This window comes from Centruroides vittatus, unplaced genomic scaffold (assembly GCF_030686945.1).
Source record: "Centruroides vittatus isolate TY-2023 unplaced genomic scaffold, ASM3068694v2 contig_3071, whole genome shotgun sequence".
Taxonomy (NCBI): domain Eukaryota; kingdom Metazoa; phylum Arthropoda; class Arachnida; order Scorpiones; family Buthidae; genus Centruroides; species Centruroides vittatus.
This window is the reverse complement of record NW_027121974.1, coordinates 1-16,167: the sequence shown is the minus strand read 5'-3', so window position 1 is coordinate 16,167 and position 16,167 is coordinate 1. Positions and strand designations below refer to the sequence as shown.

At 26.5% G+C, this 16,167-nt stretch overlaps 1 protein-coding gene across 1 annotated transcript; it reads right to left on the bottom strand.

Moving 5' to 3' along the window:
• Nucleotides 1–4,177: 4,177 nt before the first annotated feature.
• LOC136973012 (dnaJ homolog subfamily B member 1-like) lies at nt 4,178–14,713 on the bottom strand (the record flags this gene model as incomplete). The annotated part of the gene is made up of 4 exons (XM_067267699.1): nt 4,178–6,055; nt 6,133–6,296; nt 10,336–10,445; nt 14,646–14,713. Coding segments are annotated over 4 exons (464 nt in total), but the record flags the coding sequence as incomplete, so codon positions are not given.
• Nucleotides 14,714–16,167: the final 1,454 nt, after the last annotated feature.

The following is a 16,167-nucleotide window of genomic DNA, read 5'->3' as shown; positions in this document are numbered from 1 at the left end:
AAATCAGAGACTAAATCCGGTCTGATTCTCACTATGACGGAATTCCGGGTCATTTTCAAACAAATTTGTTCGCGGCCGAATCAAACTGGACTTTTATCCAGTGGAGTGTTGGATCCGGCTCGAGCAAGCCGGTTGTTACAATTCTTAAAATTTAGCGATCCGGTTGTTAAAATTCTTGATGAATGGCTATATGATGAAGAATAAACAGTGTTTTACATATTAAAAACCTGACTTCTATTTATGTTTTTGAAAACAATAAAAATATGATCTCTGTTCTCTGAATTATACGGAACTAAATTCAGGAAAATTTTTCTTGAATGAAAAAAGATATTAAAAACGAATAAAGAAAACACATTTAAGTGTATGTTACTGACTGTTGATTGGTTAAACTACTTGATTTACTGCACGAATCCACTTGGCCCTATAAAGAACTAACTTCACCGTGGATGAAAAGTAAAAGAAAATTAGATCGATTAATTGAAGTTTTGGAATTCAATATAAATAAAAATGATCTCAGAGATTTTGTAGATAACAATATAGAGGAAAAAACTGCATCAGTTCCTGAAACAATAGAAAAAGCCAGAAAAAATGAATATCATAGTAATTGATAGCGCAGAAGCTAAAAGAGATTTCAGTTTAATTAATGTAACATTTGCAAAAATGAAAAATATGAAACATATATCTGAATCAATTTGGTAAAAAAAAAACATTAAAAGATTGAAACTGTAACAACGTGGCTAAATACCAACCATAGATTGGCCACTGACACTAGAATACGCTATAAATCGGAGAAGACTTTTAGTGCGAACCAAATTGCTGTTTGAAACTTATTATAATTTTGTTTTTCATTAAACTTTGAAGTTAGAAGTTAGTTGTTTGTGAAATTTAAATAAACTTTTATTTGTGCATGGAAATATGTTAAATAAAAAATAAGAGTTAAATTTTGTTTCGTTATTATAAACAATGTTCCCTCTAAGCTGCGCGACAACAATTTATGTGCCACACAGGCAAGCATGCACACTGATTTGAATTGTTATTTACTTATTTCTCACTCTGTCTGCAACATGATTATTGCTACGTATATTTTGGTTAAATACATTAAATCATTGACGAAAGATAATATTCTGTATGGAAGTATGTTTTAAAATGAATTTTAATCTCTACTTTATAATTAATTATTTTAATTTTTATAGGAAAAAATAAGATTTTACATATACATGCTCAAAAAAATGTTTTGCTCAGAATCTGCTCAGCAAAATTTTTTTTGCTCAGAGAAGTATATGTTCCGCTCATCTACAAAAAAAAAAAAAAAAAAAAAAAAAAATTAGCGGGAACATTGATTATAAACATTGGTTTTAAAAAGGATTCCAAAACATTTTTAACATATAGGTAAATACACGAAAAAATAGGTTAAAAAAGGATTTTTGGAAAGGAAATTCTACACCTGTTCATCCCTTTTCTCTCAGTTTCTCCCAGCACCTGAAGCGGGGCGGTTAAAAATTTACCATCATACCACTGTTTTTACTACAACAGGCAGCAAGAATAGAATTCATGCACATGTTTTGATTTTAGATAAAACTAGTTTTAACTTTTAACATTAGTTAAAACTAATTTTAGCTACATAAATATGTTTGGGGGAAATAAAGTTATGTATAGTGATTTGGGGGAAGATGTCTAACATTATGCTTATAAAGGAAATTATACCGATAATTTGGGTTTTGGAGACCTCTAACAAAAATATCATATTCTTGAGCATGTTTTTCAAATAAAACTTTGGAGTATATGAAAAATAATTGTATATTGTGTTTGCAATGACGACTTTTTTACTGTCTGGCATTTTAGGCACCTCACCCCAAGTATCCGGGTGAGATGCCAAATGCCATTAGGGTAAGATAACAAATATAATTGCATAAAATTAATTTTCGAATATCTTAACCAAATTTAATTTATTGCATATGTAGTACAAAGTACTTCATAGTAAGTATAACAGCACAGTATAAGTATTGTTAAGTTTCCGCCCGTTCTAACGTGCTCTATAGCTAGCTGAAAGCTCTTTTCAGTCCAAAAACCTTTTTGAGAAGTCCTTATATAATTTCTATGCGTATCCTGCAATAAAACGAGAAAACAAAAATTTATTAAAAATAGGCATATTGGAATTCAATTAACAAAAAATAGACATGTTACCCCAAGAGAAATGTGGCATCTTTCCCATTTGTCGGAATAAGATGCCTAGCGGAGTCACGTGTTCTAGCGTGTCCGATCGGAATCGGCGGCAGCTCACAATGAAAACTTTAGAATCTTAACTACATCACACATTGTTTTTCGCAATTTTTAATAATTTCTATTTTAACTTTGTTTTAAAAAGATTCTAGAAACATTTCACAACAAAAACTTCGTTCTTATCTAGCTTTTATTCTTCTCGGATGTAGAAAATGAGGTAACGGTAGCCAACTACAGCTTTCCGCACTCAATATTGGCCCAACGATTCATCATACAAACACATGACAATATCTGACGTCACCGTTTGAAAATATCAAAAAGTAGGCATCTTCCCCCGCTTACCAATCCAGTGGCGTAGCGTGGGTGTCAGCCGCCCCCTTATTTAGGTATCTCAATTTAAGACTAAACTATATAGTAATTCTAAAGAACTTTTCGGCAAGAACAATCATCATTATTGTGTATTGTATTATTTATTGTGAAATTTTGCCGCCCGGGGCGGGCCCGTTTTTGCGGGAAATCGAACATACTTTTAGATCCATCTAACAATTCTCTAATTAGTCTAGAAACAGGGGGACCCAATTCTTGCATTCTGTGAAAACGGGTAAGGTTAACTATAACGTAATAATCTTAATCTTCGCTACAGTTATTTTTGCCCGAGCAACGCCGGGCCTACCTGCTAGTTATTTAATAAAAATTAGCTAAAATAAAATTTTTCTCTGTTGACCGAAGTAGGAATTCACTTTAAAAATTTATTTTATTTATTTATATTACTTGTTTTTCTCTTAGGATGCTTTGTGTTTGGGCCGAGTCGGGCTAATGTAGTGTTGGACTCGGGTCGGCGGACCAATTTAACTTCGATCTCGGGTAGGGCCGGGTAAAACGATAAAGGCTTACACATATATCTATATTACACCTAAAAATTGAAATTTATCTTACTCGACGAAAAAATAAATTTTTTAAAAATAAAACCGAACAAAACGGTATATTATGTACTGTACATATTTAGAAAAACGGACCAAAATTGTATACGGCCCGTGTGGAATTTTCCACATTTTCCACGTGGCCAGTCCGCCCCTGCTTAGAACTGTTACTTTATGCAGACTACTGCTCTAAAAAAACTGCTGTCGACACGGCACTCATTTAAACTAACTGATCTATTATCCCATGCTCTGGTAAGTGGACTCGACTGTTGAAAATGTTTTTGACTTACTGGAGATTCAGAATTACTAATTTAGAACTAAAGTCACTTTATCCGATTGTGGACTCAATTCTGACTGTGCTTTATACCAGTGTTTCTCAAACTTTTTGGACCGAGACCCCCTTCTGCACTTAAAATTTCAAAGGACCCCGAAGAATGAGTATGTGTCGAAAAACATCCCGGAAGAAGGTGGTTAGGCTCGTATTTAAATATTTATATTCTTATTATTATTTATATGTGCAATTTATTTAAGTAAAAATTATTTTATATAGTTTTTATTTCTATTATTTCTAAACATGAATCCATAGTAAATTTATAAAATATTTGAAAAAAATTGATCTAAAATCGATTTTTCAGCGACCCCCACTTTGAGAATCACTGCTTTATACAGTTACGTCAACTGTAGTTAATAAATGGAGATTAATCAGTTTCTTTTTTGTAAAATCTATAATTTACAATCATTAACAATATAATTCTTTAAATGGTAACGTAATTATTTTATTTAAATTAATTTAAGATTTAATATTAAATATGCTTATTATACTGATGCCATATCAATATAAGTATGCAGTATCACAATTGACATTGCTTGATCTGTTTTATATCTTGTATCTAATTATATTGAAAACTTACAAAATGCAATATTAAATAAAACTAAATCAGTTTTTATTTCTCACTTTTTAATAAAAATAATTCACCCGTAAGGCATATAAGTAAACTTTTCAATTAAAAAGAAAACTTTAAAAAAAATTAATTACATTTTGAAAATTATAATCTGATTTATTGGAAATGTATAAACTCATTGCTTTACATTATAACCATTTATTCTATGAAAATTTGACAGTGAAAATTTTTAACAAAAGACAAAAGAAGAAAAAATAAATAAATATACAATTTTAAATACATATACCAATTAAATTTTCTATTTGAATTTTATGAATTCATTTTTTTTAACTAGTGCAAAGCTTCACTGTTTTTTTGTTCTTGTTTTGGTGAGTTGTTCCTGTGTTAACTGTACTTACTTTTGCATTATTGATATTTTATAGTAAAACCAATTTGATGATATACAGTACATTATCTTGTCCACAAAGAAATGGAGCTTTTACAGTTCTTACAAATTTTGTATTTAAAGCACTTTGTTGTTTATTTTTTTTTTATAATTAATGAGAACTGTTAACAAAATATTTTCCATTTCCTATGATTATGTAAAGTTTAAAAGTCCAAAATGAATTATTTTCATACTCAATGATTCCCAATTAGTTTTACCAATAGATCAAATAAAAAGACAGATTAAATGCACCAAAGCAAAACTTCAAAAATGGTTATATCACAAATTCTCTGAGGATACAAGTCCTAACTTGTAAAACTCAAAATGTATGATATATTATTGTATTTTTTTTTTTTTGTATATTATTATTGTAAAAACATTATACTATAATATGACAGAACATTTACAAAATTTTTTTTACAGTTTTCATACTTCAGATATACTTCTCACAGCAACTGGCAAACTTGACATTATTTCTCCTTTTTTTTGTTTTTTTTTAAATATTACAAACTAAGAAGGCTCAAATAAGCTGATGAATTATAAAAACATACTTTATATATATATTTACATATATTTCTAGGAAAATGTAGCAAGTCATTTTATTGTCTTTTTTTTTTTTATACAGAATATACAAATGTGAAAAACTTAAGCCAATTAAATATCTGTTCTATTTACTCTTAGTTTTTTAATTTTAAAATGGGAAATAATAAAATAAATATCCAATAAGTAGTATGTGTTGAAATATGAATGCAGTATTTTATGTAAATTAAATTATATTCATGCCTTTGCTTTTATTACAAAACCAGATTTTCATTTAACAACAACAAGGTTAATATATTATTAAATTCAAACATCCTGTAGAGATTCTCCGTTTTAACAATTTTTTTATAACATTGGACAGAAGCATAGCTACGAACTGGTACCAAAAGTTGAATTTCTCTGTACACATTCCCAATATAATAAATGAGCTAACACCTTAAATGAATTTAAGGGTTCAGAAAATATAACAGAAACATTCCTATTATATATTATATATTTTCAACTGTAAAATGATTGAATTAAGAATTCACAATAATTTACAAGATTTCATACAATAATAATAATAAAGGTATTCTATGTGCAATTATCTTTTACAAAAATCTGCATTACACACATTCACCATGGAACTCACATAACAAGAAATTACAATTGTCCATTGTCCAAGCAAAATAGTACAAAGCTAGAACCTGAAATTTATCTCTAGAGATTTTGCATGGGAAATTGAGGAAGTGTGCTTATTTCATTCAATGAAAACTAAAATTGGTGCAAAAGATTTCAATAATTGTTTTAGAGAATGTAATGAGGACAGCTACATTAATAAAACTAGTTTAAGTAAAATAGGTTTAAGATTAAAATAAAGTAGCTTTCCTTAAAGTCCATGGGAAATGCAGTTTCAATCGTAATGTTAAAGGATATACTCAAACACTTTCACCATCCTTTATCAGTATACAAGTCATTTAATGTCTGACAAGATGGCGTTCTCAGACTCCTGGCTTTTTCTTCTAATTCTCGATCTCTGAAATTTCTGGCTCTCCATATCATACTTTCTTCTATTGAACAAAATAAAATAAGTAACATTAAGTACAATACTAATAGTATCAAAATAAAACATTTTCAATAAACTTACTATAATTTCTTTCCCTGAAACAGGATGCTCTTAAATTAGTTATATATTCTTCTTCTACTTGGCTTTCTATTCGACGAATACTTCCTTGATATTCACTTGCAAAGTTTTCTTTTACAAAATAAGGTACTCGCAAATTATTAGTTTTTCTTTCATATAAATATTTTCTGGTCAAAAAATTTACATATTTTAAGTTTTATATCATATTTACCAATTGCATTCTTTTTAACAAAATTTATAATTAATATTTTTTGATATAATTATTATAAAACAGATAAATATTAAAAACTAAAGAAAAAACTATAAAATAAACTATTGCAGTTTTGGTAAGAGTATATTAATGACTTGTTTATTATTTTGAAAAACTGATTTATAATCTGCATTTTTCTTAAATTTGTTGTGTGTAGAATTAGAAATGGAAACAAAACAACATTAAAGTAGTCTATTTCTTAGATGTACAGATAAAAAAAAGTAATAAAAACTTTATGGAACTAGTAATTTAATTAAGAATCTCTGCTTAATAGATACACTATTATCATCTCAAGATCAATTTACTAACGATTAGTAATAGTCTATCTGATAATTCATTTTAGTTTCACTTGTTTTCACTCTTTCTTGTTTTGGTTTTAATTCTACACCTTTTACAGGCAGGAGTCACAAATAAATATTGTTTTTGGTAACCTTCATTTCTTTCTCTGGATTTTGCACATACATAATAATAATAAACATTGAGTTTAATGTATTGTGTTATGCAGAATTTATAATTGTACAAATAAGGACTGAAGAGGGGCAAATAGCCCAAAATGCATTTCTACCACTTTATACAGAAATAACATATCTTAAATAATAAAGTCTATTCTCTTTGCCATGTGTTCTTGTATGATAAGTTCAACACAGCAATTTTGTGCACTTTTTACAATGAATTATCAAGTGTTTATTCTGTTTGACACAACCAGAAGGAAAACTGCAAATTTGGAACAAAGTCCAATGGCATAGATGTAAAGAATGTTCAAGAATCTCTAGAATTATTTATTGTATAAAGAATGTAAAAATAAATAGTGATAAATAATTAAAAAATTAAATTCAATAGTGTGCAGGTTTCTAAAGAGGGATTGGTAAAAAGACAGAATAATGGTAGTATTTTAAAAGGAATTGTATGTTATATTAAGTTTTATGGAATGATAAGGACCTGATAGATGAGTGGAGTCTAATGAAATCAAAATAATTAAAAAAAATTAAGAAATCTTTTATGTTGGATTTACTACTAGGATCTTAAATGCTAGGTTTAAGAAAAAACCTAGGAAAGTTGCTTTTAGAGCAAAATCATAATTTAAACCATAATTCAATTCTTTTAATTAAATTTCTTTAAGTTAAGGAAACTCTACAATATGAAGGAAAATTCTATGAGAATACCAATTACAGTATTAGAAAAATTGTGTTAGTTAAGCAAAAAAATGAGGGTAGAGAATCATTATAATAAACTTTACTGTAATCAAAAAATGACTAGCAATAAGTAGAAGCATATTTTGCATGTAATTTTACACACTTTTGCACATTTTACTGTATTTCATATTCTTTGCAAATAATTAGAACAGTTTCTTTTCAGTATAAATTTAATTATCTTTTCATTGTATGTATAAAATCATATATATTGACACAAGAAAACAAACAGAAAAATTTACAAATGAATTATTCATCTTATAATTTATGGAAAAAATTAAAAATTAATTGGTTGTATTTATATTAATTGTACAGTAATACCTCATTTTCGGTTTTCATTGATTTTTTCATGAAAAATTTGTCTGTTTTCATTGATTGCCTTGGATTTTGTTGGCACGCTCAAGCAACCTCACTGCTAATTTTGCAACCCACACGTTTTCCGGCACAGTGTGGCATTACTTCTCATTGTGTAAACATTATCCTGCAATGACACACCACTGGCCTATGGTTCCGTTCCCTGAACACTGGGAGTTCGGTCATGGGTTTGGGCTTCAGGGCGGGCTGGCCATGTGAAGTTTTCCGGGTTTTCTCCACATCTGTAATGCCTGAATAGAGGCCAGTTACTCTTAAACAGATTTCCCAGAAAGCATTATTCCCCTCAATATGACCATCATAAATGCATACAACTACTATTACATGACAATTACATCACACTTTACCACGGGGCGATATAGACTAGAAGCTCATATCCAATTAGCTACTACAAGACAGGACATTACCCCGCGTGTCTAGCCGAACAATTCCATTGCTTTCATCTTAATGCTAATTATCTTATCTTTAATCTCAATGCTTTTATCTTTATGCTAATTAGTCTTTTATGTTAATTTCTTATTGCTTTCAATAATTAACGCTATATTAATTCTCTATAAAATGTGTTTTTGGTATGTATTTTGGAGTGTCTAGAATGAATTAATTGGATTTACATTGATTCATATGAAAATAGTTGCCTCGGTTTTTGTTTGTTTCGGATTTCGCAAATTGTTTTTGGACGGATTATTGACGAAAACCAAGGTATCACTGTATTATGTTTAAATGTACTGCAAATAGTAAATATTTTTATTCTAATAAATAATTAACTAAATAGTAATCAATTTAAATCTGACCAATCTGAATATTTTAAAATAAACATGTATACTAAACTCATTTGCTATAATTACAAATTTAATATGAAAGCAAGACAAATCAATACAAAAAAATTCACATATTTTATGATATTATCCATATTTCTTTTCCAATCTAATTTTAAAATGGATGATTTGATTAGATTAATGGATAACCAGATGAATAATAATAATATCAAAATAATAATAAATCTAGTTACTTTTAAATACATTTGGCTTTTAAACCAATTAAACAATATGAAGCAATTTTCCATTTGGAAAAATAATTAACAATTCTAAACTAATGTTTTTTATTCTTCAGTAACTAAAAAGTCATTAAAAATATAATCTTATTCTGAAATTTACAGAAAATTATTAATTTATTATTATTTTTCCATTTGGATACTTTTTCTTAGTTTTTGTTATCAAGTAACTAAGTAGATCAGTTATCCTGAATAATCTTATGTTGGAATCATAAATGATAATGTATATCAATAAAAGAACAAAAATATATTGCAAAATTATCATCAATTAAACCAAACTGTAAATACCGACAATATCAAAAATAATTAGTATTATCTTACTAAATGAAAATTTGAATATATTCATTATTTGCAATTCCTTCATATTAAAACTAGTATAAAAACACAGGAAACTAATTCAGAACAGATAATTAACAGTTAAAAGAAATCTACCAAATCAAATCAATTGTAATGAAGTGATTTATCACAACTGTTTTTAAATTGAAAAGATAAAATACATTAGCTCTTTTCTGAAAAAGCATTCAAGTTTTGAATCATCATCATCCATTTATATATTTTTTTTCATTTAAAACTTCAGTATATTTGTCATCTAATTTTGATTAATAAAATAAGTTTGTTAATTGCTCAAATAGGACCAATTAAATAAGTAAAATTCATCTTTAAATTCTCTTGATAATTAGCACTGAGTTCAGCGTTAACACAGTTTTTCTTATCTCGCAAGCACTTTCGATGATTATAAGTTTGTTGAAAGTGTTTGACAAACTTATAATCATCGAATCTTTAAAATCATCCAATACAATGAATATAATTTTACATGTTATCTGTAATTTATTTTAATTGTTCATAAAAATGTCAATTTTTTGATAATTTTAAAGAAAATATTACTGTTCAGAATATTTCCATTAGTAAGCAACAATCAAATTAAGAAAGTAAAGAAACAAAACATGATAATTGATTTCATGACATATTTATAAAATATATTAAATTCTAATATAAGATTTTTTTTAAAGTCTAGCTAAAGGCAAGTTAAATATTGCTGGAGTAAAGATAATTATTTCAATCAAATCAGAATTATGCAATCTATTGAAAAAATAAATATTTGATACAGAATTTAAATTGTCAAATTAAATTGACAACTTAAACTTCAATTGATAATACCATATAAATTTTTCTGAAAACTTTTAATTAACTTTTATCATAAAAAAAAAAATAACAATTAGAAGAAAATAGATAATTTACATAATTCAAGTTTCCATTCTGGTCTGATTTTATATGGTTATATTTAATTGTATACAAAATTAAGAATTTCAACTTTAAATTAATAATAAAATAAATGTTCTTACGATGTTCTGCTAAGGCTATATGGAGGATCAGAAACAAAGAAACTGCTCATTAAGGACAAGCAAATTAATACTAAGATGGGCATCATTTGTAACAACACACTATAACTATTCTGAAAAGAAATATAAAAATTGTTTTAAAAATATATTATTTTATTATTCAATAAATTTTAAATTAATGTTATATATATATATTGAGAACATTATATAATAGTTACATGAATATATATACAAAAAGAATGAAATATAAATACATATATATACATTACAGAAACACATGCAGAAAAATATTATTATATATAATCTGATATCTATTTTCACAATTACAAAAATTTATTTCTTATCAAGCATTTTAAAAATTTGATTATTTTGAAAATAAATGTAGAATTCTTCAACTTGACAATATATTTTAGTTATCAATAACTACAGACATGTACAGATTGTTCCATGAACCATCATCTTATCTAATAGGAACTGAAAAATTCAAAAACAGTTTATGTTGGCAATCCAAAATTTGCTTCAGATCAGACCCTGTTAAATTATGTAACCTGTATTATGTACTCTTTACATACAGAGACTCATTCTTGCTACTGTGCATCACAGCAACCCGACAAAAATTCATTAAATGTATGAAAAACAAAATGAATGAATTTCCTCATTTATTTTGCAAAGGCATTGAATCATAGTAGTAATCTAACAATACAAAATACATTATTATTTACAAGGATGAATTAATGTAGCACAATAATACAGTAGAGTGTCGTTAATCTGAACCCTGAAGTTGGTAATCCAAATCGCCGGTTATCTGAACAATTTTCAGTCGGACTGTGTCGTACTGAATCGAACGTTTTTGATACTAGATTTACTTCTAAAATATAATTTTTATGTTTTTATATTCTTCAATATATTTATTTTGTTTGTACAAAATAAAGAAATAATTTTTAACAATACAATAGCCTCGATTATTATTATAAAAATTTTCGTTAGGCTTAAAATCGACGAAAATTCAACACGAAGCGACACGCAATGGAGAAAAATTTGAACATCGGACAGGTTAATATATTTTTTCGTACATAATCAGTTATCCGAACAAATCACTAATCCGAACAACCCCAGTCCCCAATTGATTCGGATTAATGACTCTCTACTGTATATATTAATATATCCATATCAATATGTGTTTTAACATATATCAGGAAAAATACTTACATACACAGAAACATACCAATCATTATTAAGATATGAACAGATAATTAAAAATATTGCTCTTTTAATTTTGTTATATTTAGTAGAGTATTTCTCTAACATACTCAAGTATCAAGCAGTATAATTTTACTGCATGTAATAAAAAAAATTGCTTTATGGTTATTATATAGTTACTGCATTAAAAATTATTAAATATATAAATCATTCAGTATTATTTTAGATAATTCTTTGAAGTTTTAAAGTCTAAAAAATATATTTTTCATATAATAAAGTTTGAATAAATGTTTTTAATGCTGTTGTGAGACTTTCAGTGAAGTGTAAATATCAGTAATGTTTATTTCTTGGATTCTTCATAACTTGAAAAACATATAAACAAGGAAAAAAAAATTATGAATAATATATAACAAAACTTATTGCTAAAATTTAGCATGCTGTGTTTAAGTCTATTTTAAAATATTAGTTATAATTCATTAATTTCAATTAGCTATAAGAAAAAATTAACATAAGCTAATAAATTTTAATTTTGTTTACTGTAATATTTAATTTATTATAATTTCAAATATATATTTTTTTAAATACCTAAAATCAGTTTAAAATATTTAAGTCTGAAAGTATTTATACAGATTAGTATTTCACTAAAATAATTAACAGAATGTAATTTTTAGTGACAATAAAAAAATAAATAAAAATTTGACTGAGCAAGTTAAAAAGACTATAATAAAATGGAGAAAACATTGAGATCAGCATTATACATATTTTTTTTTTATGTACATATAACACCAGTCTCAGTGTTTTCTCTATTTTATTATACAGTATTTGGCACAAAAATCAGCCCATTGATCATTAAAAAGACTAATTTAAGCATAATATAATAAAAACTTTAACAGATTTAAGTAGAAAAGTAAAAAAAGTACCATTAAAAAAAAAAAACAAAAAACAAAGGAAAGAGCATTGTGACAAGAAAAACAACATTATCTTCCCATCATATGAATACCACAAATAATTTATTTAATCTATATATAACACCTTTAGTGAAAATATATCAATAATAAACTTCTCCCTGTGCAAAAGAATTATTTTTAAAAAATATGAAATGATGTTAATATTAAATATGAAAAATGTAAGATGACAACTTATGTGAATAATAGAAAACAATGAATAAAGTTACAAACTTGTGATAAAAATAAACAAATTTTTTCTAATAAAAAACTTAATTGTATTACCAATAGAAATTGAATTGCAACTGAAAAGCTTCCAATTGTGTTGTGGAAAATTATACAGACATTCCTCTCCAAAATATTGCCAAGTCTCTTGGTAAACCATAGTATGTTGGAAAATATGATTTATTTTTTGTTGCAACATCAGGTCTTATTGTAACCTGGAGTAAGGTGCTTCAAAAGCAATTCTAGAAAATCTTTTCAAGAGAAAGTTATTCTCATTTGGATAAATTTTATTCAGGGTATTTACTCTGAAATGCCACAATTTTAATTCATAAAAACAAATTGCATATTCTTTTATTATTAGTAACTACATAATAATAATAATAATATACAAATTTCAAAGTTTCTGGGGTAACAATGTTCATTGTTGTTGTTGCTGCTGCTGCTATGGTTGTGTGTTAAAAAGGACTACTTCTAAATTTACAAACCAACAAAAAATAGATATGTATGGTATATTGAGCTAAGATCAATCTTGAGCACGCAATGAAAAATCACATTCATATTCCACACTCATTGTAAACAAAGAGTGTGGTATATGAAGACTGTAAACAAAATATTGAAATTTTCAAGGCAAAAATTCTCATTCAATTAATAACAAACTTCAGAATATGTTGTGACATTCTATGCATGACATACTTCAAAGATAAGAAGTATCTGTGCATCAATGGAGATAACTGACATGATGTTAATCTACAAAACATAAATAGCAAACACTGTTATTGAGAAATTTTTGTGTACAAAATTTTAAACAAATATTCTGAAGTTAATAACCATCTATTTATAATTGTCATTTTCCTCACAGACCTTTACATAATATGTATAAAAACATTTTCATCCTTGATCTGATTATTCTGAAAATGTCTCATTATACAACTATTAAAACAAAAGTTTTTTCATTTAATTTCTGAAGATAAAGAAAACAGAAAATAAGCAAACAATAAACAACATAAATTTAAGTAAAGATCTTCATTTGAATTATATCTTTCAGTTTAATCTAATTTAGTTAGTAACATACACTACATTCAAAATAATTTTCTCAACTTACACAGCTAATTTATTTTTAAGGTTTCTGTTCAAGTTGAAAAACAATGAAAATCAAATAGTACTTAAATATGTTGCATTTTTAGCTTATATATTCATTTCAAAGGATAAAGATAAATAATTGCTTATAAAAATAAATCTTAATAAAATAAAAATTTTTGTTATCTCAAAAGTTTTTATCATCTTTATGTATTGATTTTATTCAAATAATCATTCTTGAATAGCAACTGCATTATGTTCTGCCCTTAAAGCTTAAAATAGCCCTTGAATAGCAGCCATGTCTATTTGAGGATTTCTGAAAACTTAGGGAAACAGAATAAAATCCATAAATATTAAACTGCAATAGATAGGCATTGTATTTATTTATTTGACAAACAAACTAATAGAAAACATATGTATAATATACAATATACAGTAAGAATACTTTTTAATTATTTTCTTATTACTGATATATAAAAAGTAATAGTCATTAAAAACAGAGATACTAGTTATCATTTCAAATATAGTTTGCTTCTAAAAATCAAAATTTTCTTAAAGTAAATAATTAAATACTTTATTAATAATGAACACAAACAGGTATGTGCAAAGGAAATAATAATCCTCAAATAGTAACTGCAGAAAAAATACACAGTTGATAATAGTAAATATGGCTATTATTCAAATAAAACCAACATTTCAAAATAGTGCTTAATAAATGGCAATGTTAGTTGGAAATCAAAATATCATATTTATGAATCTATGTAAGTCTGAACTATTGTATTTTCAAATGAATCTATGTAAGTCTGTTATTGTATATTCAAACTAAAATTAGTATATTTATAATTATTTCAATTGAAAAAGTCTTACTTCTTGCCTTGCTTCAGTTTGTTGCCTATGTTGATGCCACTGATTTCCTCTACGTACATAAACATTACCTAAATATTTGAATATATTTCCAAAATTAATTTATAGACAATGCAACTATTACATGCAAAAATTACTATTATTATTTCACTACTTTATACAGTGAAATGTCAGTATAACAAATGCCAATTTAACAAAATTTGATACAATGAATATATCTTGAATCCCCAGTCAATTTCCTATTCAGATCAATACAAAAATGTTTCAGTTTAACGTAATAAAAATTCTGTCCCTTACAAAAGAATAGTTTCATTATAATGAAATCTATAATCATTCATTATTAGTAAATGATGAATATTATGTCAAATAGCCTGGCAACATTAATTTTAATGTCTAGTTCACTGGCAACACTTAGTTTTGGTTTTGTTTTGACGTTATTACTCTTCAGTTTTTCTCATTTTAGGTTTACGAGAAAAAACAAAAGCAGTTTTCTTTGAAAGAAAATAATAGATAACGTGCAAAAAAGAATTAAACAAAAAGATGTGCCTGACTGTCTACTGGAATGCTGTATCACAGTACTGGATTTTATCAAATAAATTTTGACTAAAGAAACAACTCACAAAAATTAGACTTTTTACCAGAAAATAATCGCTTCGAGTAGAATTAACAAAGAGGCAGGATTTCAACTAATCAGTACTACTATATCATTATTTTCGTTGTTTGCTTGTGATATTTTTTAATAATGTCTTATTACAGATAAATTTTTATTCTAATTTAATATAACTTACATTCTAAAAATGTGAAATTTGGTTCCATATAAATACAGTATAGCATCATTTATCCGAAAACTGGTCAACCGAAATGTCGGTTAACCAAAAGCTTTCCAGTCGGACTGTGTCGTGCTGAATCAAATATTTTTGATACTAGATTAACTTCTAAAGTATAATTTTTTTGTTTTTATATTTTTCAATATATTTATTTTGTTTGTAAAAAATAAAGAAATAATTTTTAACAATACAATAGCCATGATTATTATTATAAAAATTTTCATTAGGCTTAAAATCAACGAAAATTCAACACAAAGCGACATGCAACGGAGAAAAAGTTTCAACATCAGATAGGTTAATGTATTTTTTCGTACATAATTGGTTATCCGAAAAATAAGTTATCTGAACAACCCCAGTCCCCAATTGATTCGGATAAACGACGCTCTACTGTACTAATAGACAAATTGTTTTTTTTAAAAACTTTTACTTCAAAATGCAAGTGATTTTTTATCAACAATAAATCTCTTGTATATCATTACTGGTATAAGCTAGAAGTAGTTACTAAATACATTAACAGCAGAGTCTCTGAGCTGCTATCCTAAGCATGGAGATCACTATTTGATCATCCCCTTAGAAAGGAGGAGCAGCAAAAATTGTAACACAGTGCAAAACATGACATCATCATAGCAATTCAAATAATTTTGTTTTATTTACTTTTATTCTCTTTTATTCTTAATTGTACACTTTTTTAGTATATT